Below are 26,395 nucleotides of genomic sequence, written 5' to 3'. Positions count from 1 at the left end.
CTATTTTTTTTAAAACGCATCAAAATTCGTTGCGTAGTTTTAACGTTTTCGAACATAAAAGCTGTCACTCAGACGCCACATCATTGAAGTGTCAAAACTGAAGTTTAACTTTATGTATATGCATGTAGGTCGATGTTGCTCTGTGGTCTGTGCCCGATTAATCGGTCTTTGGCGTTGAACCTGAAGGAGTGTACAGGTTTTTAAAAAGGTCGGCAACGCGCATGTAACACCTCTGGAGTTGCAGGCGTCCATAGGCTACGGTGACTGCTTACCATCGGGCGGCCCGTATGCTTGTTTGCCACCGACGTGGTATTAAAAAAACCTACGGTGCGGATATATCGGTCATTGGCGTCCAAAAGGTTAAAGATCTAAGCATACATAGGGACAGACAGCGGGAAGCGACTTTGTTTTATACTATGTAGGGATAACTTACAAAAATACAAATACCTGCATGATATTCCCGATCCCGGATACGCACAGCCCTCACGCTAATTGAGATTGAGAAACTTACCTGAAACCACGGGGCCTTAATGCAAATATTTTTGAAGTGAAAACTTCTTTAGCGGCGCTGTGCACTTTTTGTTAAACTCGTAACAGGTGTCACGTGACCGTAAGACGTAAGACGGACACGTGACCTGATCGAAAAACTGTTACTTCAATGTCATTGAGTTTTTCTCTATTGATTTAAATGCCATCTAGTGAGTTTCGCTTTAACCGGTATTAATATAACTCGAGTACTAACAGTGATGTGCTTAGGGGTTTCAAGTAATGCGACGAAATAACGCTATATGGCGTTAACCTCAATTATACATAGTGCTGCAGACATTTTGCCATAGTGATTGAGTTTTCACTTCTGCCGGCACTCCCTGAGTGCATCCCGTTGTTTTTTTTTTCTCAGCTCGCGCCTATACTACCCACACTCGATGCGTTCTCCATAGAGCTACTAGAAAAGAACGCATATAAATTCCCACCAGAGCTCCAACGGACGCTAGCCGCCATCTTGCCTAAGGATGCCAGCGTCGAGAAATACAGGTCACTTTACTTATTTCGATTTATTGTATTTTGTCGCGATCATAGAGAAATATAATAAGACAAGAGTGCTCACTCCATACATCAGTTCAGACTATTAATTTCAGTGTCGACATCTAGCATCGAGTAGCGGAACTATCAGTACTGCTACTTGACAATAGATGTAGCACCGACCGGAAAGTCTTATGCTGTTGAGATAAGACTTTCCTGTCGGTGCTACATCTATTGTCAAGTAGCAGTACTGATAGTTCCGCTACTCGATGCTAGATGCTAATAGTCTTTTTGGTACTGAAACTGATGTATGGAGTGAGCACTCTATGTATTTTTTTCTCTATGTCGCGATTGAATCGATGTGTAAAGAAAACCAAAACAATGTTTAAAGGTCATTTGACATACGAGTGACATTAGTGACACTGACATATTACGTTCAGAAACCACAAGTTTTTGCCGTGCGTTCTGTGCGCTTACACCAAAGAGTATACAATAGTAAGTATAGTTGGTCAAACCAAATTGTCAGTAAATATACTTGGTCAACCAAATCTTGTCAGTAAAAAAACCGCGAAATTCAAATTTTCTATGGGACGATATCCCTCCGCACCTACATCTGTCAAATTTGCCGCCTTTTTCTACTGACAAGATCTGCTTGACCAGCTATAGTTTTCAAAAGTTCATCGTAAAATAAAATATGTCAGCGGTGTCCGAACTAAGTTACGCAATCAAGTCCAATACACACCGTGATTTATTAAACTCCGTTAACTTTAAGGGTGCATTCCTGAGATTAAGTTACTTTCTCAAAGACACTAGAATTCTAATTATAGTTTTTTTTTTTTTTTAATCTTTATTTATTTACTTGAAACCTAATACAGTAAGTATTACAGCCTTATACAATTACAAAAAAAAGGAAACAAAACAAAAAAAAAACTTATAAGTATTAGGTTTGTATCAGTTTCATTTTGGATTGAGCCTCTGTTTCCTGAACTAGGACAAAGCCTGTGACTCAGGATTCAGCGATTCCTCCGAGGAAAGTGGTACAAGTTATTTTATAAACTTAAGTACTAAAGGAACATACTACTAAGATAGAAAGGGGAAATGTAAAGAGTCTAGATGAATATATGTTCTAAACAAAAACAAAAACGGCTGACGTGTGTGTGTGTGTGTGTGTGTGTGTGTGTGTGTGTGTGTGTGTGTTATAAGGTGAGTCAGTAGCCAGTATAAATGATGGGATGGTGATTTCCGTGTGTATGGGTGTGATTATATAAGACTTGCGCATTAACACTAGTTTTCCGGGAGAATAGTTATTAAGGTGACTATTTGATAGTGTTCAAAAGTGATTCGGTTTCTTGATAGTTTGTCAAAGGACTGTCTCATTTCAAACATAGATAAAGATCATGCTATCTTTTTCTTACACTGGTAGTAGCACCCAAAAGAACAGGATGAGTATAGTTTTCCTGGTTCTTACTGACTGACAAGTAGGTTTGACCAACTATAACTCCATTTTGGGAATAATTATTATTTTTGTTTTATCTGATAAGGCAGCTACGAGCGTGTACACTTGCCTTAGGGCCTGTTTGCACATTGCTTAAGCTTTGGATTCCTCCGAAAACGGTGCCGTCATATAGCGGCCGCAAAAGACGGCCGTCTTTACGGTGGCGACATGTGGAAAGTACCACGGCGTCATAACACACCGTCAGCCACCAACGTCAACGCGGCAAATTTGAAAAATGTAGGCGCGATGGGATAGCGTCCCATAGAAAATTTGAATTTCGCGCCTTTTCCTACTGACAAGATTTGCTTGATCATCTATAATTTACTTGGAGGATGAAATATCATCAGAAGAGGAAAATAATCGTAGTACGGAATCATTTATTCAAATCTCGTGTCATTTATTCAAAATGGCGTCACCGCTATCTAATAAAACGTTCACGAAACTATCGACAAGGTCATGACGGCCGTCATCTTACGTTACGTTGACAATCAACGTAACGTAACGCCGTCTAGGAAACCGCGCCATCTTGTTTACATAGACAACGTTCTAGTGACGTCAGTCAACGCTATATAGCGGCCGTAATATGACGGCACCGTTTTCGGAGGAATCCAAAGCTTTAGTGTTTACTACGAGTTTATGAGCGTTTTCCAAAAAAAATATTACATTTCATTCATGTCTTCAAAATATTGACTTCTTGGGTTCATTTTACTCAGAATCACGCCTCATACATGAAAAAATGTGTTCCAAAATTTTGTATGAAAAAATATTTTTCCAATGCGTCACGTTCATACAAATAAAAAAATTATTCATACAAAAATGTGACGATCTGGAAAGGAAATGTTGGGACACATTTTTTCATGTATGAGGCGTGAATGTACAAATGATTTTGAGTAAAATGAGCCCAAGAAGTCAATATTTTGAAGACATGAATAAAATCATAGAGAAAAAAATTCATAGAGTGCTCACTCCATACATCAGTTTTAGTACCAAAAAGACTATTAGCATCTAGCATCGAGTAGCGGAACTATCAGTACTGCTACTTGACAATAGATGTAGCACCGACCGGAAAGTCTTATGCTGTTGAAATAAGACTTTCCGGTTGGTGCTACATCTATTGTCAAGTAGCAGTACTGTTAGTTCCGCTACTCGATGCTAGATGTAGACACTAAAATTAATAGTCTAACTGATGTATGGAGTGAGCACTCTTGTCTTACTATATTTCCCTATGATGAAATGTACATTTTTTTTGGAAAACGATCATATACATCTGTTACTATTCTATTTGTACAGGCGGTGCTTACAATTAGTCTGCGATCCAAATCACTTGCTGACGCACTATTGTGAAGAGCTAGTGATGGCTTTGAGAGATAAAGGTAATAACTCATGCTCATGAACATTGAACTCTGTTGCCTAAGTAATAAGGTTGACATTTGGTAAATTATTGGGTCTATGAACATTGTCACAACATATTAGAAGATTAGTAAACTGTTTTATGAAAATGGTAACCGTTTTTCCGAAAAACGGATTTATTTAACTGTACCTCGCGCGTCGATAGATCATTTTTTTAGAGTTCCGTACCTAAAGGGTAAAAAACGGGACCCTATTACTAAGACTTCGCTGTACGTCCGTCTGTCACCAGGCTGTATCTCATGAACCGCGATAGCTAGACAGTTGAAATTTATGTATCACAAATGATGTATCTCTGTTGCCGCTATAACAACAAATACGAAAAATAAAATAAAATAAATATTTAAGGGGACAACAAGCACGACTTTTTTGCTCTATTTTTTGTTGATGGTGCGGAACCCTCCGTGCGCGAGTCCGACTCGCACTTGGCCGGTTTTTATTAGTAGCTGCCACGTAAAATGTTTGTAGACTTTTTTAAATGTTTTGAAGTTTCGTTTATATTTATAAATGTAAAAATACGGTAAAAATATTTTTTATTTATTTAGAACACATAGGTACCGTCATAATAAACATGTTACATATTTCTTCAATTATTTGTGTCTTTTTCAATCAAAACGTAGGTACCGCATTGTTGCTTGCAATAAGGACGCTCTGACAGGTTATTCGTATAAAGATACAAGCCAATTTCGTCCTTATGTTAAGCGACAATATGGTACCTTTTGCTAAAAACGTCTCATTTTTTAATTAAGCCCAAACAAGAGATAATTTATTTCAATAAAACTTTTTGAACAAGCAATGTTTGACGTGTATATCAACTCTAGACCCTGTCAAATGGAAGAGTACATTGGACAGAATGAGAGAGAAGATATTTGACAACCCGTACGCCGGACCGAGCTACACACTACTCGAAAAATACAAGGACGATTTGTATGGGATGTATGAATTTGGTGAGTACACAGACAATCCAACCTAGAGGTTGGATTGCCATTCTGTGTGTGTCTGTGTTGTCTAGAGACATAGCATAGTCGCGCTACCCCCTCTGCCACACATACGGTAGCGTTACTCCATCTTCGAGTCAATCCCGTGCCGTGATTGGTCCGTGTCTTTGAACGGACCAATCACGGCACGGGATTCGCTCCTCGTCCCCCGCACCCCAGTATTTTTGGCAGCATCGGTTTCATGAAATAATTGGCCTAAGCTCAGTCTAGAGGTTGGATTGTCAGTGGGTGAGTATCATGGTATAATAATATACTCCTCCTGGTACTCTCTTCCGACCACGTGACTGACACAAGCCTACGTCATCATGCGACAGCGCTATATGTTAATATGCGATAGCGCTATATAAAGTGCCAATGTTATTGTGACGTAGGCTTGTGTCGCTCTGGGAAGAGAAGACCATGTTTTATTAGACTATGGTGAGTTTTTCGTTTATACAGGGTGTTTGGTACCATCACGCTCCGTGATTGTTACGCCATTTAGGGTTCTACCTAAATTGGAGATTCCATAGCGTAAGTATGGAACAACCAATTTAGCTAGGACCCTAAATCATAGAGAAAAAAATACATAGATTGGTCACTCCATACATCAGTTTTAGTACCAAAAAGACTATTAGCTTCTAGCATCGAGTAGCGGAACTATCAGTACTGCTACTTGACAACAGATGTAGCACCGACCGGAAAGTCTTATGCTGTTGAGATAAGACTTTCCGGTCGGTGCTACATCTATTGTCAAGTAGCAGTACTGATAGTTCCGCTACTCGATGCTAGATGTAGACACTGAAATTAATAGTCTAACTGATGTATGGAGTGAGCACTCTTGTCCTACTATATTTCTCTATGCCTAAATGGCGTAACAATCCCGTGTGGTTACTGTACATTGTTTGCCAGATTAAAATGGCAGTTAGGTTTCATAATATCTTCTCATGCCTAGAAAAAAAAATGTGCAAGTGTTTTTCAGCTCTACGCCAGTTTTTCGTAAATTTCAAATTGTTACGTGCGCAGTAGTTAGAAAAACTGTGCGCATTTTTTTTCTAGACATGAGAATTATGAAGATAGTAAATTATGAAACCTATCTGCCGTTTTAATTTGGCAAACGATGTACCAAAACATCCTGTATATCGTTGAGATTGAAATCGAGAAAAAAATTATAATACCTACACTTAGATCAACAAAACTATAAAAGCGCTGGTGGCCTACTGGTAAGAGCGTGCGACTTTCAATCCGGACGTCGCGGGTTCAAACCCCGGCTTATGTACGAAATATCATTTGATATCTACCAGTCGCTTTTCGGTGAAGGAAAACATCGTGAGGAAACCGGACTAATCCCCAATAGGGCCTAATTTCCCCTCTGGGTTGGAACGTCAAACTAGTGCCTACATCAATTCTTGGGATTAGTTGTCAAGCGGACCCCAGGCTCCCATGAGCCATGGCAAAATGCCGGGATAACGCGAGGAAGAAGATGATTCTAAAGTATTAAAGCAGGATGATTGGTTAGTAAATTGATTATTATCTTCAAATATTCAAACTAATTCACAGAGACATCATTAGAATTCGCTCCCCGCGCAGAAGCCAAGCTGAAATCTATCGTCTTGTCCATAAGAAGGGAACCTCAATCAACCCTTAGACTGTCGGACCTCTGTCCAACACTACTCCAACCCCTTGACGAGGGGGTCGAGAGGTGGTTCGGCTTGCGGGGGGTTAAGATCGTCAAGTTTTATGACAAGGTGAGGATATTAATCCCTGTCTGTACCGTAGAGAAATATAGTAAGAATAGAGTGCTCACTCCATACATCAGCAGTACTGATAATTCCGCTACTCGATGCTAGATGTCGACTACGAAAATAATAGTCTTTTTGGTACCAAAACTGATGTATGGAGTGAGCACTCTATGTATTTTTTTCTCTATGTCTCTAACCACCCGTGGAACATGTGGTGATTTTTCAAAAATGTAACTTGTTTGGTTCAGGTTCAAGTATTCACGGACTCTATCCGTCGCCCCGTTGTCATATCCATGTTGCTGTCATGTGGCCGCACACACCGCGTCATACAGAAGACGGGCGAGCCACTGACGCGCGACGCGGCGTCACAGCGCGTCGCGAGCGTCGCGTCACGGGGGAGTAGTTATAGTGTGAGTCATACAATACATACTCTAGTAGCGTCATACAGAAGACGAGCGAGCCACTCGCACGCGACACGGCGTCACAGCGCGTCGCGAGCGTCGCGTCACGGTTATAGTGTGAGTGCCCTCTTTTCCTCTCATCTACTCAAAGGTTAACTGGAGGAGATCCCTCAAAGGTATAAGTTCGCCTTTGTACTTCTTACTAATTTTGTTATTAAATTTTTTAATTATGTCTTTTGTTCAATAAAGAGTTTACTACTACTACTTAAGACGCACAATTTGACCTGAATAACTTGGTTTTAAACTTTTTAACTGTGTGTGTCAACAGGTGACGTTGCTAGACGAGGAAAGCGCTATGATCGAGTTTCTAGAAGGCCACGAACGACTGAGGACCATGATTGCTACCACTTGTAACTTAGATGGTATGAATAGTCTAAACTAAAATATATCCGGAAAAGGGCTTGTGACATCTAGTGTCAATTAGCGTTACTGATAAGTCCGCTACTTGACGCTAGATGTCGCCTACGAAATAACCCGCGTTTTGGCATAGAGAAAAAAATATATAGAGGGCTCACTCCATACAACAGTTTTGGTACCAAAAAGACTATTCTTTTCATAGTCGACATCTAGCATCGAGTAGCGGAATTATCAGTACTGCTACTTGACAATAGATGTTGCACCGACCCAAAAGTCTAATGCTCAACAATTTTCAGCTAATAATATAACCGGATTAGCCGCAACTCTATTGTGGATATTCAACTCCTTCCACTAATAATATTAGTTGTAAATTGTTGTAGCAGTATGTTTTTCGTCAGTAGCGACATTTGTGACATCTGGTGTCAAGTAGCGGTACTGATAATTCCACTACTTGACATTAGATAAGATTTCTTTATTGTCAAAGCTGTGGTGGTACATATGTCTTATAAATATCACACATTAGATTGTCGACTACGAAAGAACTCGCGTTTTGGTAAGAAAACTGATGTATGGGTACCCTTTCTTTACTTATAGTTCTCTATGGTTTTGGTACGGAGTTGGCGCTCTATGCTAACTTATTTGTCTATGGTCCCGTAGTGCTGCATGGCGTAAGTCGTCCGGCCGACGGTCGCCTGGCGGAGTCCCCGGCAGCCAGCATACAAGCGCACGAACAACTCTGCGCGAAAGTTCCCGCAAACGCTCTAAGGTCAATCCCTTTCTAAAGGGGCCCACTGATTACCAGTCCGCCGGACGATATCGGCCTGTCAGTTGTTCGGAACTGGCACCTTTTGCGTTTAACTGACAGGCCGATATCGTGCTGCGGACTGGCAATCAGTGGGCCCCTTAAGGTTATCGCGATACTTTTCATACTAGACGGCCACACTGAGATTATCGTGATAGTCAACGGCGTTTTTTTTTTCTTGTTATGGACTTGAGGGCGGTGTTGCCCGTAGCCAACGTCAAGTAAATTGTTATTTGTTCTTCATTTTTATGGCTTCAGTCCATAGGACTATTTCGCCAGTATCAAGTTGGTATCAAGGTAATAGACAGTCGGTGTACGGTGATTTTAGCTCTTGTAAAACGATAGCCGGTCTTTACAAGCAGCACGTGGACTATCGGCCGTTGACTACAAAATGGTGGTTAAACGCGTTTCAAGATTAATTCTCCATTCACTGCACACCACCACATTAGTTTACTGTATAATAAGCTATCGATATGACACTTTAAACAATATTAATGAGCAAAAAGCAAAGGAATTAATCACGAAGCGTGACTATCAAGATGGCGCTCGAACCGGAAGTCATCAACGGCATCTCCCGTTAGTGTGGCCGGACGCAACGCAACCTTGCCACCAGCCTTTCTGCCACCTCCCACCCCAACGTCAAGTCTCGCCACCCCGCATGCGTTACAGCCCAAAAACTAAGGGATTTTGACGTCAAACAGAGCTGGAAGAACGAGTGGAGCAAAGTTACTGCTGGAACTACCCTACAAGCCATAGACCCCACAGCGAAACCAGACGGCTTTGGCCTGCCACGAAAACTCTGGTGTCGTGTAAACAGACTGAGGACAGGTCACGGACGCTGTAACTATTTCCGCCATAGATGGGGCTGGCGAGACTCTGCGCTCTGCGACTGTGGTGAAGAGGTTCAAACCGTTGAGCATATTATACAGCGCTGCCCTCTGCACTCTTTCCCAGGTCCCCCGGAAGATCTGTATAAATTAACACCTGACGTAATCTCGTAGCTCGAGACCCTGAATGTGGATTTATAATTATAACTATTTTATTTAGCTACTTACACATATTGTTTGAGAATGTTTATGTATATATATACGCCATACGATTAAATAAAATAAAACTATAGAGACACCTACATACAACAAAAATCAACAGTAAACCGTTTGTCTAGATCTGCTATGGAACAGACCAGCTCCTGTGTGCAAGACTTCATCTGGAAGAAACGCAATTTCACGGACTCGCTAGCAGACATGACTCTTCTCACTTGGCTGTTGGGTGAGTGTACTCAAAATTCTAATAACCAGGTTTATGTGATGTTTTGGAAAATGAAAATGAAAAAATGTTTATTCTACAGTTGTGAGTGTTGGCGCCTCTTTTTATTAAGTAACAAGTACCTGTGTTAAGAGGTACCGCTCTTCCTTAGTTAGTAATTTAACAACATTTTTTTTTAATTAATGTATAGACTAAAAACACATATAAATAAAATTAACACACCAGAGAATGTTTTATACCTACAAAGTGATTTTAAACTTCATTGTTAACCCTTCGTTAACGTCCAAAATAACGGACAGTTGTTTGTATTTTTTTCTTAAAATTCACTACTTACCTTCCGTGTTTTCTGTCGACTTAAAGAGTTAAAGTCATACAATTCAATTTTGCGTAATTTCTGACACTTAAAAAATTAATAAAGCAACAGATAATAAATACCAATTTTATTTGGGATTCATTGTTGTGTTTAAAAATAAGACCATATATTATAATATCTTGGTTCACATTAATTTGTACCGTACGAGGAACAGCTAAATCCTCTCTCTCTCTCTTGATTCTTTTTGGCCCAGTGGTTGATTGGTAGAGAATGCCTTAAGGCATCAAGCCCACCGTGTGCAATAAAGTATAAATAAAATCCTAAGTATCACGAGACTAGTGATCTTTGATTACGTATCTAGGTCTGGGCGACCGACACCTACAAAATATAATGTGTTCGCGCGCCGGCGCGGTGCGGGCTGTGGACTTCGGCGACGTGTGGCGCCGCTCGGAGCTCCCCGCCAGGCTCACAAGGAACTTGCTTGCAGTCGCAGACATACAAGGTTTTTATACATAATCTGATATTGTCACAATAAATAATAGGGTATTTGACTACTAGTCAAATCAGTTTCTTTTTTCGAATTGTCAAAACGATTTTGCTATTATGGAATTTATATGAAACACTGGCATGTGACGTCACAATCAAATTACGTACTCTTTATCGTTTTATACGGGTTTAAAAATAGAAATTGTGTCTAAAAAAAAACAACGGGTTGCACTCCGGGAGTGCCGATAGAAGTGAAAACTCAATGACTAGTCCAAAATGTCTGCAGCACTATGTATAATTGACCCATCCTCCTTTCTATTGACAAACTTCAGTTAAACTTGTTTAAAATTCGAAATTCAAATTCGAATAGACATTGTAATAGTACATTATTGTCGAGGTTCGGAAGTAGCTACTTGCAGGCTGAGGATTCGTTTTAAACGGACGACCTTGGGAGTCCGTTTAATTGAATCCGAAGCCAGCAAGTAGCCTTCCAGCCGAGTCATATTGTATAGTGCTTTTCTCAAAAATGGTGCAAGAAATAGACATTTTACAGAAGCAACGTTCTAATTTTCACAGAAAAATGTAAATTCATTAAAAAGATTTGCTTGCCGCCTTTAAAAAAAAAAGAAGTGTATTTTTCTGCTGAAAATACACCAACGTATTTGAGACACCTAAATAGTCGCGGTACCAACATTATAATAATAAGTGCTGATCATCTGTTTGGCTGTTTAATGGACCTGCCTTTATTTGATATGGCCATTTAAAGTTTTAAAAAGTTTGGAACTCGTTAAATAATGGGATTTGTATGCAACATATGTTGCAGTCCCGAAATCGAGACTGCAATGTTTTTAACTTTTTAATTTTTTGAATGACCATAAACTACGCACTTCGCGACCTATTTTTTAACCGGCAACGTCGACTTTTCCGTCCATTTTTGAGAAAAGTTACCTTGCAGACCTCGCAATATATTTGGTCATGGTATTTTGAGTTTAATTGACCAGTACTAGAGTTCACTTTTATTAGCGATTTCATCAAGATGTAGCTTTATTGAATTATGTCATTGAGTTTTTCTTTATTGATTTAAATGCGCGCTAAATAATCTCCTGGTGCTTTATTTCATCCATGGTGTAAAATAATTTATTTTAAAGACAGTCAAATACCCTATAACACCAGGTTATAAACTCCTAATCTGGAAAAAAAGGACTTATATTACTGATTGATTTCTTGCAGTATTAGAAGCCCGTTTGCAGTCGTCAATGTCAGCCATGCGAGGCTCCGCTCTCCTGCTTGAGGCCGCTATCCGCGTCGCTTTCCATTGGATGGAGTCCGAAATACATGACCAGGTAACAATAAAAAAAAAGTATATACAGGGTGCTTCCTGTAACAGGAGCAATAAATTAAACTGTAGGCTGTACTCCTCAAACTGACCAACATTTGTTCAGCCACTTTTGAAAATAAATCATGTTTTGATTTTTATTACACTTTAAAGTTTATTCTATGTATTGCAAATTTTGTCATGTTTAAAGCGTGACAAGCAACGTCAAACACACGGATGTCAGCGTACATTGAAGGCAATATTTATTTTGTATGAAAAAGGGGAAGTCTAAAGGATTCATAATTTTTAAAAGTTGCTGAACAAATGTTGGTCAGAATGAGGAGTACAGCCATTAGTTTAATTTATTGCTCCTGTTACAGGAAGCATCCTGTATACCTATTACTTTAATGGTCTCCTATACTTCGTTTTTTTTAGGATTAGAAATTTGGTAAACAATCTTTTAATTGAAAAACAGTTTTTAAAAATCAATAACTATTACTTATGAAAGCAGAATACTATAAAAGATCGTATTAGATTCATAATTGTTACATATTTGCCGTAACTTATTTTTAAAATGTGTTTTTCAATTAAAAGACACATCAAGAACAATCTTAACAACAAAAACAATTACCAAATTTCTAATCCTAAAAAAAACGAAGTATAGCTTAAGCTTTGGATTCCTCCGAAAACGGTGCCGTCATATGACGGCCGTCATATAGCGGCCGCAAAAGACGGCCGTCTTTACGGTGGCGACATGTGGAAAGTACCACGGCGTCATAACACACCGTCAGCCACCAAGGTCAAAGCGGCAAATTTGAAAAATGTAGGCGCGATGGGATAACGTCCCATAGAAAAATTGAATTTCGCGCCTTTTCCTACTGACAAGATTTGCTTGATCATCTATAATTTACTTGGAGGATGAAATATCATCAGAAGAGGAAAATAATCGTAGTACGGAATCATTTATTCAAATCTCGTGTCATTTATTCAAAATGGCGTCACCGCTATCTAATAAAACGTTCACGAAACTATCGACACCGTCATGACGGCCGTCATCTTACGTTACGTCGACAATCAACGTAACGTAACGCCGTCTAGGAAACCGCGCCATCTTGATTACATAGACAACGTTCTAGTGACGTCAGTCAACGCTATATAGCGGCCGTAATATGACGGCACCGTTTTCGGAGGAATCCAAAGCTTTACCCTTAAAAACGTACCTACGCAGAGTTTCGCGTAATGTTCCCCACTCGTTACAGATGCGGCACGTTCGCGGCGTCCTCCGCGGCGACGCGTCATCGTATGACGTGTGTCGTGACGTCACGAGCCGCTCCCAACACAAATATAAAGAGAAATATATACAACTCTTGGATCGTACGCTTGGGGACTCGCACAGGGACCAATACAGCGTCGAAGAACAGGTGAGTTATATATGTCAGTGTAAACTGTGTTATTAGATCCCATATACTATAAAAATACAGTTCAACTCTAGCGGCAGAACATTGCAGTAATACCCCCATTACTGCAATGTTCTGCCGCTAGAGTGCACCACTAGCACCCATCGTAAACCATAAAGTAACTTATACATACTGTGCCTATGTACTACTTATACATACTTATACATATGTGGTATAGTTTATTTATAAAGAGGAAATTCGATACGAGTGGCGATAACCTAAAACACGACCGAAGGGAGTGTTTTAAATCGACACGAGATTACCTATTCGCACGTGTATCGTTAAACGTTTTACAGTACATATGGCACTTTAAACTTTCGACATACGCACGGAAAATGCTCTTTCCCGCACTGGTTCTGGAAAGTAGTAAACTGTTTATACAAATGTACCTTGAACTGTTTTATGACAAGTTTTCACAGACAATAAAATATGACATTGATACATCAAGGCGGTTTGTTCACAAAGGGCCTACCGGGAAACGCGAAATCGAAACTCGGCTATCTGCCTCTTTATCGCTCGAATATGCAAGTGAGAGGTTAGATAATAAAATTTCGACTCTCTCGTTTGCGGTAGACCCTAAAGCTTTGGATTCCTCCGAAAACGGTGCCGTCATATGACGGCCGTCATATAGCGGCAGCAAAAGACGGCCGTCTTTACGGTGGCGACATGTGGAAAGTACCACGGCGTCATAACACACCGTCATCCACCAAGATCAAAGCGGCAAATTTGAAAAATGTAGGCGCGATGGGATAACGTCCCATAGAAAATTTGAATTTCGCGCCTTTTCCTACTGACAAGATTTGCTTGATCATCTATAATTTACTTGGAGGATGAAATATCATCAGAAGAGGAAAATAATCGTAGTACGGAATCACTTATTCAAATCTCGTTTCATTTATTCCAAAATGGCGTCACCGCTATCTAATAAAACGTTCACGAAACTATCGACAAGGTCATGACGGCCGTCATCTTACGTTACGTTGGCAATCAACGTAACGTAACGCCGTCTAGGAAACCGCGCCATCTTGTCTACATAGACAACGTTCTAGTGACGTCAGTCAACGCTATATAGCGGCCGTAATATGACGGCACCGTTTTCGGAGGAATCCAAAGCTTTAGATTGTGACTGGTTGTGGGAGTGGCGCCCCCTACGCAGAGTTTCGCGTAATATTCTTTTGCATGTTGCCATAGAAAAAAAATACATAGATTGCTCACTCCATACATCAGTTTTAGTACCAAAAAGACTATTAGCATCTAGCATCGAGTAGCGGAACTATCAGTACTGCTACTTGACAATAGATGTAGCACCGACCGGAAAGTCTTATGCTGTTGAGATAAGACTTTCCGGTCGGTGCTACATCTATTGTCAAGTAGCAGTACAGATAGTTCCGCTACTCGATGCTAGATGTAGACACTGAAATTAATAGTCTAACTGATGTATGGAGTGAGCACTCTTGTCTTACTATATTTCTCTATGATGTTGCAGATATCCTGCCTGTTGCGACACTGCACGTGTCCGGAGCTCCTGAGCGTTGTCCGCGCTGGCTGGGAGCCCTGGCTCTAATGTTTAACCTTTTAACCATAAAATGCATGATTTTTTTCTTTTTGCCCGAAATTAATATATGTGTTACGTAATTGTTTGCTGATTATGGGAAAAATGGTAAAAAAATTATAACATCGATTTTCACTGCGAAATCAGTGTTAGAAGTTTTATAGGCTAAATCATATTTATGTAGGTAAATATATAATTTTCAGTAAGAGATATGTGATAAATCCTACTATCATCAGAAAGGTACACTATTTGTGATACACCTATGATAGAGTTTTTAAATATACAATAACCTCAAAAAAAACATCCATTATCACATACTAAACATCATCAAATTCTGGTTTTTTTCAAATTTTCTGACATTTCGTCTTAAAACTAATGTAATTTTTATAAATTAAAATATTGCGTAAATTTATATAAAAAATCGGAAAACGGATTAGTTTTACTATTGAAATAATATATAAATAGACATATAGCTGGTCAACCAAATCTTGTCAGTAAAAAGAGGCGCGAAATTCAAATTTTCTATGGGACGATATCCCTTCGCGCCTACATTTTTCAAATTTGCCGCCTTTTTCTACTGTCAAAATCTGGTTGACCAAGTATATATAGGTTTTTCTAATTATATATAAAATTAGATGTTTTTTGTGTACGCTGCATCGTACACCATGCATTTAAGTGTTAACCGCCGTAGACTGATATATAAGACATACAAAATCGGGCTCATTTCGCCGCTGTCTGATAAATAAGACAAAACTCCGTGTAACTTCGTACCACGAGCACGCTCGATGACGTATTCTATGGCGGTTAAAAGGTTAAGCAGGCGTGGCTCACTCCGCGATTTCGTCGCGTCGCTACAAGTACCTACAAGTACATGCGGCCCACACCAATGTTGGTGTCACCAATAAATGGAATTATAAGCATATACATTTTCTATTTTTTTTTTCATAATAATTTAATATAAATTTTACTTGCTAATTCTCAATACCCAAGTTTAACAATCAGTAAATTTTATTTATTTTCACACTATTTTTGAATAAACTATCTCAAACATGAGAATACGTTCATAAGTCTTATTAACCCTAAATACCTAGTTACACTCATTTTGCCCATGGTAACCAGGCTGTATCTCATGAACCGCGATAGCTACACAGTTGAAATTTTCACAAATGATGTATCTCTGTTGCCGCTATAACAACAAATACTAAAAATAAAATAAAATAAATATTTAAGGGGGGCTCCCATACAACAATTAAACACGATTTTTTTGCTCTATTTTTTGTTGATGGTGCGGAACCCTCCGTGCGCGAGTCCGACTCGCACTTGGCCGGTTTTTTTCCTTTTGAGCTACGGAGCCCTGAAAACACCCATCTTTAATCGTTGGTGTAATATCCTCTACAGTTTAGACTTACACTCAAACTTCCTATCCAAAAACTCGCACAGCACTTTAACAAACCGCTCCGGATTGGTAAAATGCACATCGTGCCCGCCCTCTACCGTCACTACTGTGAAACTCTTCAGACTTTTCTCCAAATCACTGATTAGCTTCAGTGAGTCCTTGACGCCTTTGGTGTAACCGCCCTGGAACTGTTTAGCAGCGATGAGTAGGGTAGGTGTGGGGGTGTAAAACAGGTGGTAATAGTAGGAGGGGGGGTAGTTTGGTGGCGGGAGGTATAGGAGCCGACGGTCCCAGGTCAATCTGAAAAAAAAAAAATGTCGCATTGAAAACAAAATATTCCGCAAAACAGATCATTAATAGTGAAACGTAGACAACAGTTATTTTTAGACACAAAATCTATTTTATAAATCGTAATATCTGGGAGGCTTTGCTCGGAAAACATCGGACGTGAAAATTAAAAAATGTGCGTTTTCCCAGAAATAAGACCTAGCTACATCGCCCCCGGAAACCCCCATATAGCAAATTTCATCGAAATTGTTAGAGCCGTTTCCGAGATCCCAAAAGAATTGCTCGTTTAGACGATGCGAGAACTTGCATGCGAGTTTCATTACATTGCGGGTTTTGATCGGTCGGTTGAATTGGACGTAACCAACAGTCTGCAATGTAACTAAAATCGCATGCGAGTTCGCGTGCCGTCTAAATCAGCCCTAAGAGGGGCCATGCTCGTTGGAAGGTCTGCCATCTTGTGGCCTGCATCGCAAACAAAACACTTCACGCTAAAGCTTTGGATTCCTCCGAAAACGGTGGCGTCATATGACGGCCGTCATATAGCGGCAGCAAAAGACGGCCGTCTTTACGGTGGCGACATGTGGAAAGTACCACGGCGTCATAACACACCGTCATCCACCAAGGTCAAAGCGGCAAATTTGAAAAATGTAGGCGCGATGGGATAACGTCCCATAGAAAATTTGAATTTCGCGCCTTTTCCTACTGACAAGATTTGCTTGATCATCTATAATTTACTTGGAGGATGAAATATAATCAGAAGAGGAAAATAATCGTAGTACGGAATCATTTATTCAAATCTCGTGTCATTTATTCAAAATGGCGTCACCGCTATCTAATAAAACGTTCACGAAACTATCGACACCGTCATGACGGCCGTCATCTTACGTTACGTTGACAACCAACGTAACGTAACGCCGTCTAGGAAACCGCGCCATCTTGTTTACATAGACAACGTTCTAGTGACGTCAGTCAACGCTATATAGCGGCCGTAATATGACGGCACCGTTTTCGGAGGAATCCAAAGCTTAAGCAAGTGATGCTATTCGCACGACTGGTGCTGCCCTCATTTTGTCGGACTTTCTACGTTAAATCTTATGGAGTAAAATTAGTTCAAGCGGCTGCCGCTAGTACTAAGCTCGGACATTCCATAAGATTACCTGTGTTTGTGAACTTTGTGACGAGCAGCGCCACTTCCCCTTCCACCGACTTCGCACCTTGCCAATAGAAAGAGTCAGACTTACTCATAAAGGTCTTCTCCGACTTGTACCATGTTCCTCGAGAGAGCGAGTTGCGCCTGCGGCTCGGTGAAGCCGCGTGCCTTCATCACCGCCTCTAGGGCGCGCTGCGAGCTACCGACAAACATTTACTTTTCACACCACCTATTCGGAAAAGAGCTTTTACAGTACATATGGGGCTACTTTTCCGCACTAGTGCGTAAAATAGCACTTTTCGTGCGATATCGAAACTTTAAACTGCCATATGTACTGTAAAACATTGTTCGATACACGTGCGAATAGGTAATTCGCAACTCGTGTCGATTTAAAACACTCCCTTCGGTCGTGTTTTAATTTATCGTCACTCGTTTCGAATTTCCTCTTTTTCGCACTTGTATCGAAAATAACTATTTCCTCCGTGCTAGGAGGGATCAAAGTAACACTTTTCTGTTCTAGCACACTATTTTTACATTTTTTTTGCACATTATTCTTTTAGCTTAAATAATCTGTTTAAGCATCAGATTGTGTCAACACCATAGGTTAGTCCATGGTCAACACTAAGGTTTTTTATTTTCCTCATGAGATGATGACATAACACAACATAGACCTACGTGCATATGCATAAAATTCAATTTCAGTATTGACACTTCGGTGACGTGGCGTCAGCGTGACAGCTTTTGTTTGACACGGCGTCGAAAAGGTTAACAATCTACTATATTTACAAATAAATATTATAAATGAGACAAACTAAATTAAAAACCTCCAACGCAATGAAGTTGATTAGGTACCCGATTTTGATGAAACATGTCTAGGACCCACCGCTATAAAACCAGATTTCAAACAAAAACAAAACAGACACATAGTGCTTAAACCATCCCTATTTTTGCATCGGGGGTTAAAAATGAATGTCACACACACCTGTAGATCCTCTTCTGCGCGAACTTATCATAATTATCATAGTATATCTGGTGGAAGGAGGCGAAGTACTCCTGAGGGTCGTGGACCTGCAGGCGGGCCAACGCCGGCCCGGGGTCCAGCAGAACCAGCTTCGATATGCGGTGAGGGTACACCGCGTTGAAGAACAGACCTGGAACATTTCATGTTGACAAATGTTACTACCATATAGGAGAGTATTTTGGTGACAAAGATGTTTAGTGTGCATAAGTTTAGTATACAGGGTGTAATCTAAAACGTGATACAAGATAATCAAACCTGAATCTTTTCATGATTTTGAACAACTTTTACTATGGGGTCAATTTTGTAATATTAAAAAAAAATTGAGCTGTTCCATAGAAATGGTCAAAGAGAGGTAGACAAAAATGTATGGCAAAGATTTTTTTTATTGTTAATTTACAAAGTTGACCCCATAGTAAAAGTTGTTCAAAATCATGAAAAGATTCAGGTTTGATTATCTTGTATCACGTTTTAGATTACACCCTGTATATCGTTATTTATTATTTATTGTAATTAGGATAATTCAGCATTTAAGTTCTAGAAAATAAGTTATCTGCTATGCCCCATCCGGGTTTCATAATATGACGTGTACTTATATTTGTGTATATTTGTGTATGTTGTATAGAGTGCTCACTCCATACATCAGTTCAGACTATTAATTTCAGTGTCTACATCTGGCATCGAGTAGCGGAACTATCAGTACTGCTACTTGACAATAGATGTAGCACCGACCGGAAAGTCTTATCTCAACAGCATAAGACCTTCCGGTCGGTGGCTACATCTATTGTCAAGTAGCAGTACTGATAGTTCCGCTACTCGACGCTAGATGCTAATAGTCTTTTTGTTACTAAAACTGACGTATGGAGTGAGCACTCTATGTATTTTTTTCTCTATGGTCCTACCCCGGGACTCAAACTATCTCTATACCAAATTTCAACTAAATCGGTTCAGCGGTTTAAGCGTGAAGAGGTAACAGACAGACACACTTTCGCATTTATAATATTAGTATGGATTTTGTTATGTAATATTTGAACGAACAACACTACAAATTACCCTGGAACCATAGAGAAATAAGTAAGCTTTCTTACCAACACGCGGCTTATTTTCGTAGTCGACATCTAGCGTCAAGTAGCGAATTTACCAGTACTGCTAGTTGACAACAGATGTCGCTACGAACGAAAACTAATGCTCAACAATTTACAGCTAATATTATAACCGGACTAACTGGAACTCTATTTTCAACTCCTGCTTGTAATATTAGCTGTAAATTGTTGAGCATTAGACTTTCCGTTCGTCGCGACATCTATTGTCAACTAGCAGTACTGAAAAATTTGCTACTTGACGCTAGATGTCGACTACGAAAATAAGCCACGTTTTGGAAGAAAACTGATGTATGGAGTTAGCATTAGCACTCTATCCTTTTTAGGGGCCGTCCAGAAATCATGTGATCATATTTGGCCTATTTTTGAATACACGTGATATCTTCTCTGAATTCGTGATATTTCCTTACCCCCACCCTCCTCTAAACGATCACATGATTTCTGGACGACCCCTTACTTTTTTATTTATTTATTATAAATGGGCTTACTCATGGCCACAGCCATAGAGAAATATAATAAGACAAGAGTGCTCACTCCATACATCAGTTCAGACTATTAATGTCAGTGTCGACATCTAGCATCGAGTAGCGGAACTATCAGTACTGCTACTTGACAATAGATGTAGCACCGACCGGAAAGTCTTATGCTGTTGAGATAAGACTTTCCTGTCGGTGCTACATCTATTGTCAAGTAGCAGTACTGATAGTTCCGCTACTCGATGCTAGATGCTAATAGTCTTTTTGGTACTAAAACTGATGTATGGAGTGAGCACTCTATGTATTTTTTTCTCTATGCCACAGCCTAGCCGAGGCGAAAACGTGGCCTACGATGGAGCGAGCCTGCCCAGAAGGTGCCTGGTCACCCTTAATTTGAAGGTTACTTATTTCTCTATGATTGTAAGTAGAACACTTAATTAGCCTACCTCCCTCGCATCCCATGGAGTGCCCCACGAAGATGAACTGCTTCCAGCGCAGATGCCACACGGCCACCTGCACGGCGCCTACGAAGTGCAGCCTCGTCGGCGCCAATCCTGCGCTAACACAGTAGATATTATATACAGACTCCTGACTCAGGGATTTAGAGCACGGGCACAGGGCGGACACGCCATACATCAAAAAACCGGCCAAGTGCGAGTCGGACTCGCGCACGGAGGGTTCCGCACCATCAACAAAAAGTAGAGCCAAAACAAGCAAAAAAACGGTCACCCATCCAAGTACTGACCCCGCCCGACGTTGCTTAACTTCGGTCAAAAATCACGTTTGTTGTATGGGAGCCCCACTTAAATCTTTATTTTATTCTGTTTTTAGTACTTGTTGTTATAGCCGCAACAGAAATACATCGTCTGAAAATTTCAACTGTCTAGCTATAACGGTTCGTGAGATACAGCCTGGTGACAGACGGACGGACGGACGGACGGACGGACGGACGGACGGACGGACGGACGGACGGACGGACGGACGGACGGACGGACGGACAGACGGACGGACGGACGGACGGACAGCGGAGTCTTAGTAATAGGGTCCCGTTTTTACCCTTTGGGTACGGAACCCTAAAAATGATTTGCGTTTATATGTGTGCGCGGCACGTCTGTACACACGTCATTGTGTACGTGTGCGTAAGTCGCTCTACTGAGAGCATGCCAGTCCGGCAGATTCATGTCGCGAAACGAGGTTATTCGAGTCGGGGCGGGGCGGTGCGTGGCCGTTCTGTATGATAATACTTTTACTTATTTTGTGGCAGGGGTCACCACTTAGTTTCTTCAGGGATACAGTTCTTAACACATTCAGTGCCGAAAACTGCCGATAGTCAGGGTCGTTATATGACGAAATTTTCGTGGCCTGCGGGCTCAGCACGGTTCCATTTTTATCCACTATCACTATGCCCGTCACTTTTGCACTTACATACTTGTTAGAACGTGACAGGCATGGTGATAAATGATAAAAATGCGACCGTGCTACTAGGCCTGGCGCGGATGTCTTGTTTAGCTGGGTGGCAATGAATGTGTTTAAATAAAATTTGGTGACCCCTGGTCACAGACAAGACATCCTCCAGACTGAGCATAGTAGCGCTACCCCCTCTGCCACAAATATACGGTAGTTTTACACCATTTTCGAGTCAAATTGTCTTTGTGTGACGTCCGTGTGTTTGAACGGACCAATCACGGCACGGGACTCGCTCACCTCGTCCCCCGCACCCCAGTATTTTTGTCAGCATCGGTTTCATGAAAAAATTGCTCTATATACTCCGTCTTGAGGATTCCTAGTCTATGACCCTGATTTAGAGCAATGAATTTGAGACTTGAATGGATAAATACGAAAAAATACAATGACTATAATATAAAGCCGGCCACACATAGTTATTAGGTTATAACCGATGGTTATGCCTGCACAGTTCATTTGTGCAGGCATAACTGAACGTGTGTATGACACAACTCCTTGCCTGCGCAAGCAAACTCCTTACCTGCGCAAGCAAAATTTAAAATATGAAAATTTATATCTTTTGCAGCTCGGTTGTGCTTGCGCACTCGCTTGCGCAGGCATAACTGAAAACGTGTGTGGCTGGCAGGCTTCAGTCATCCAGTGATTGCGGAGGGGATAGGTCGCACGTCACTGCGCAACAATGTCGTCTCGCACACGAAATGCAATTGTAGAGGATTTTTAGTAGATTTTTAGGGTTCCGTTCCCAAAGAGTAAAACGGGACCCTATTACTAAGACTCCACTGTCCGTCCGTCCGTCTGTCACTAGGCTGTATCTCATGAATCATGCTAGTTAGATAGTTGAAATGTTCACAGATGATGTATTTCTGTTGCCGCTAGTACAACAAATACTAAAAAACCGGCCAAGGGCGAGTCGGAGTGGGGCTCCCATACAACACATGATTTTTTTGCCGTTTTTATAGATAATGGTACGGTACCCTTCGTGTGCGAGTCCGACTCGCACTTGGCCAGTTTTATTATTTTTTCATAATATTGGGTCGCTATTGGGTCAACGTCAACCACCGCTACCGGTGCCATGATGGTTTGAACTGAGAGTTTGTGCAGGTTTGTCGTTACGTGTGTGTGCCCTATGAAACTCGGTCGTGCCTGTTGGTATTGCTTGCACACGCAAAACCTAGCGTGTGTGGCCGGCTTAATGCCTTAAGCCAGTTATGCCTTAATATCTACTCACATGCTTATTGGCTACTGTAGTTGCCAGCTGTCACCCTTATTTTATTGTAATAATAGAGGTCAATTGTACTGTAATTTCAACCAGGGATGTTGCGGATGCCAATTTTTAAAGGCTCACATCCGCGGATGCGTATGTCAAGATAGGTACATAAAAACCGTCAAATATTACACTTTAGTAATTTTTATTTCAAAAAACCGGCCAAGTGCGAGTCGGACTCGCGTTCCAAGGGTTTCGTACGTTAAGTCCCATTCACACTTGACTGCTCATTTCTAATAGGTTTTTTGGCTAATGACTAAATTACCTAGCAGTCTGGCACTTACGCCGATGCTAAGACGTTTCTGTACCAACCTGTTCCACATCCGCATCCGCATTAAACTCCGCATCGATTTTATGCGGATGCGGATGTTGAAAATAATGCGGAAGTTCCGCGGTTGCGGATATTCGCAACATCCCTGATTTCAACAGTCAAGCCAGACTTTACCACATACATGTGTAATCACCATTAATGTTGTGTTGAAGACCCACCTGCAGGGAAAGGATCAGAGCGGCCATGTCCAGGCAAGTCCAGAGCCACATAATGATATGAGTCCGGCAACAACTGTAGTAGCGGCACAAAGGTGGCGGCGCTGTCCTGCCGTCCGTGTACCAGCAGCACTGGAGGGCCTGCCTCGTTGCCCCATGATATCACTGTATGTGGTAACATAGTAACAGGATTTGTTGAATGTATAATCTATACAAGACCTAGGCTCTGATTATATCCTAGATCCTAGGACCTAGAGTCACTAAAATATGTGAGTCTAAACGGTAAAATTATTTTAATAATAGCCATATATTTGGCATAATAATGTCCGATAACTGTAAACTCCATGGTATACAGTGTGGAAAGATAAGTCGGGCCCTGGAGGGAAACTACCTTAAATCCTTAAGCTGGCTCATTTTACTTAATGGAGACATTCCTTTATTTTTAAAAAGAAACAAAACTGCATTCAAAGTATTTTTCTTTTTTTCTTCGATTTGGCTTGTCTAAAAAAATCTTGAGTACTAAATATTAAATTTTATGGATATTTTGTATGACAGACGAGTGTAAGACCTAATATTTCTTGGAGAAATGTTATCATTAACTGTATCGACTAGTAGAATAAAATTGAGTTTTTATTTTTTGGAATTTTTAGTCGGTTCGAGTCCCGGGCGAGGCAAGCGAGTTTTAGAAAATGTTTGAATGCAGTTTTGTTTCTTTTTTAAAATAAAGGAATGTCTCCTTTAAGTAAAATGAGCCAGCTTAAGGATTTAAGGTAGTTTCCCTCCAGGGCCCGACTTATCTTTCCACACTGTATAATACAGCAATGGTATATTCTGCAGGTTATTATAAATAAGGTCCATGCCACATGCGTCTCGTCCGTGACAAAGTAGACCTATTATTGTGAAATGCCCCTATATCAAAAGAATGGTAATTTAAGCATCGGGTTTAAAGGCAGTTTTTCTATTTATCAGTACTTAGTTTAAGTGGCTATTAATTTATCATGTTTTTGCTTTTTGGCTAATAACAAAAACAAATGAAATCTGAATAAAACAAATGAATTTAACTGTCATGTCAGTGTCAGTGACATTTTTCCAATTAGTTGTGATGATAGTTGATTTACGGTTGTGTTGTGTTCGAAATCATCGTAAACACTTGTTTGGACGTCATTTCCTAGTCTGTATCTCTACTCGTGAGTATTTGCTGTTTTCCAAACTTATAAATATTTAGCCTGAGACTAAGTACATTTAAAATGGGATAACTTACTTGCTATTTTTCCCCATGGTGCGTCGATTGTCCACTCTCTTAAAACTTTCATAGTTTTTCTTAATTGAGCAAAATTACTTTATTTATTTCGATTTTGTGTTTTATTTTATCGCGATTAAATCGATGTGTAAAGAAAACCAAAACAACAAAGTTTAAGGTCAAAAGGTCATTTGACACAAGAGTGACATTAGTGACACTGACATATTACGTTCAGAAACCACAAGTTTTTGCCGTGTGTTGCGTGCGCTTCACAGGCGACCACCAACGTCGTGGTGCGGTGCGGTAGTCTCTTATGGATTTTAAACCAAAATAGGGGCAGTTGCGTAGATACTGCGTAGATATCATCGCGAAGTATTATTAAAACGGCAAAATTACCTAACTTGCAGTTGACTTGCAGGGTGAAAAGAAACAGGTTTTATTTTAAAAGATCTTATTTAATGAATGACCAAAAATGTACATTTTCTTATCAAATATACTATACACCACTCGAACTTCCCAATCAAATCGTCACAATTTACAGATCAATAATAATTATTGTCCACAAAAAATCCGAACGACTTCATTCGAAGCTGCAAACAACGAACTTTTCGAATCTACAACTCGTCATTTCTTGGCATAAGCCCCCATTCCCACGGGCGCTTTTACAACGCGCGTTAAAAAAGCGTTTGAATGACACAAATGGATACATGTGTATTTATTCACACGACAGCGGTGGCGCTTTTTATCAACCGTTGTTGGATTTTCGACTTTAAGCCTTGGTCGTTAAATCGAATTTAGAGTGCGGACAGATTCAAGCGCTTTTTTAACGCGCGTTGAAAAAACTGTCGTGTGAATGGGGGCTAAGTGCTCGGGTCTACCGCGAAAATGCAATTCCGTTATGTGCCTCTCTATTGCTCACATACCTATGCAAGTGTGATAAAGGTAAAGAAGCAGATAACGAAATTTAGATTTTGTAAAGTGAGTCGTGGCTAAAAAGGCCGATGCCGAAAAGGAAACCGCTGATAATTTACAATGATTTTTAATGGTAGGTTATAGGATGAAAGACAGTACAAATTTCTCAAGAACTATAAGTAAATGGTGATAATTTGATTGTATTTTTCACTAGTTTAGATTACCAATACATATAACTATGTGTTAAATTCTGTTGCGATCGGCGAGCATATAGCCCCCTCAGACTATGTGCGTGAATCGCGGGCAAAGCCGCGGACGCGAGTGTGGAAGGGGCTTAAGACTTATGATAAGCCCCCCTCCACACACGTGCCCGAATCGCGGCGCAAAGCCGCGAACGCGAGTGTGGAGTCAAGATCACAGATATGCGAAATCCGACTCCACACTAGCGTTCGCGGCTTCGCGCCGCGATTCACGCATGAGTGTGGAGGGGGCTATATGTTTCACCTTAAGGCCAGTCCAGACTGGGCAATTTTTCGCACAATCTGATTAAATTGTCAATTTAATTGTGAGGTATGGGCCCAAAATTGAAATTGGCTCACCGATTTCAGTTCATTCGACTGAGAATCGCCTACGTTGGACCGGTCGTACAGATATGTACTTAAATAAAAGAACTACTTTTCTTTAGTATAGCAAGCCCTATGTGAACTATGCTAAAAATCTTACTTTACAATTCAAATTAATAACGCAAATAATGTTCCCACAAATCATCCGTGTCGAGAGTAACACTTTTTAAGTTCTTAAATTCTAAACACCTAGATTTCTCACCTTACCAAAGTTCCTACACTAGTTCACTTATAATTTTAAATCACTTTTAATATAGTCTCACCTGTTATAAAGTCATTTTGCCACTTTAGACCTAATAAAGGACTAATAATCTAATATATAACCACTTGA

At 40.4% G+C, this 26,395-nt stretch overlaps 2 protein-coding genes across 2 annotated transcripts in view; one reads left to right on the top strand and one right to left on the bottom strand.

The window, feature by feature from the left end:
• Nucleotides 1–13,149, top strand: part of LOC134659854 (uncharacterized) — a 50,136-nt gene extending 36,987 nt beyond the window's left edge. Inside the window, exons 28-39 of the mRNA XM_063515562.1 lie at nt 899–1,032; nt 3,806–3,888; nt 4,744–4,869; nt 6,457–6,644; nt 6,887–7,048; nt 7,368–7,461; nt 8,114–8,222; nt 9,424–9,527; nt 10,199–10,339; nt 11,554–11,666; nt 12,898–13,059; nt 13,120–13,149. Coding sequence (XP_063371632.1) covers nt 899–1,032; nt 3,806–3,888; nt 4,744–4,869; nt 6,457–6,644; nt 6,887–7,048; nt 7,368–7,461; nt 8,114–8,222; nt 9,424–9,527; nt 10,199–10,339; nt 11,554–11,666; nt 12,898–13,059; nt 13,120–13,149 — 1,446 coding nt within the window. The remainder of the gene's footprint in view (nt 1–898; nt 1,033–3,805; nt 3,889–4,743; nt 4,870–6,456; nt 6,645–6,886; nt 7,049–7,367; nt 7,462–8,113; nt 8,223–9,423; nt 9,528–10,198; nt 10,340–11,553; nt 11,667–12,897; nt 13,060–13,119) is intronic.
• Nucleotides 13,150–16,023: 2,874 nt separating this feature from the next.
• Nucleotides 16,024–24,621, bottom strand: LOC134659529 (serine hydrolase-like protein). Its single transcript, XM_063515194.1, has 6 exons — nt 24,551–24,621; nt 23,293–23,454; nt 20,522–20,629; nt 18,464–18,632; nt 17,573–17,680; nt 16,024–16,343 (listed from the first exon to the last, which is right to left on the bottom strand). The coding sequence occupies exons 1-6, from the start codon at nt 24,600–24,602 to the stop codon at nt 16,040–16,042; spliced, it is 903 nt and encodes a 300-aa protein (XP_063371264.1). The 5' UTR covers nt 24,603–24,621; the 3' UTR covers nt 16,024–16,039.
• Nucleotides 24,622–26,395: the final 1,774 nt, after the last annotated feature.

Source organism: Cydia amplana, chromosome 25 (genome assembly GCF_948474715.1).
Source record: "Cydia amplana chromosome 25, ilCydAmpl1.1, whole genome shotgun sequence".
Lineage (NCBI taxonomy): Eukaryota > Metazoa > Arthropoda > Insecta > Lepidoptera > Tortricidae > Cydia > Cydia amplana.
Note: the sequence above shows the minus strand (reverse complement) of the source record. Positions and strands in the feature narration are given on the sequence as shown.

Bases quoted from the DNA above. Each gene is read 5' to 3' on its own strand.
- LOC134659529 (XM_063515194.1), bottom strand. From the start codon at position 24,602: ATGAAAGTTTTAAGAGAGTGGACAATCGACGCACCATGGGGAAAAATA. The intron at 18,633-20,521 runs GTAGGCTAATTA...GAAATGTTCCAG, and splicing joins CTCCATGGGATGCGAGGGAG to GTCTGTTCTTCAACGCGGTG. The intron at 17,681-18,463 runs GTGTGTGTGACA...GTTTGTCGGTAG, and splicing joins GCGCAGAAGAGGATCTACAG to CTCGCAGCGCGCCCTAGAGG.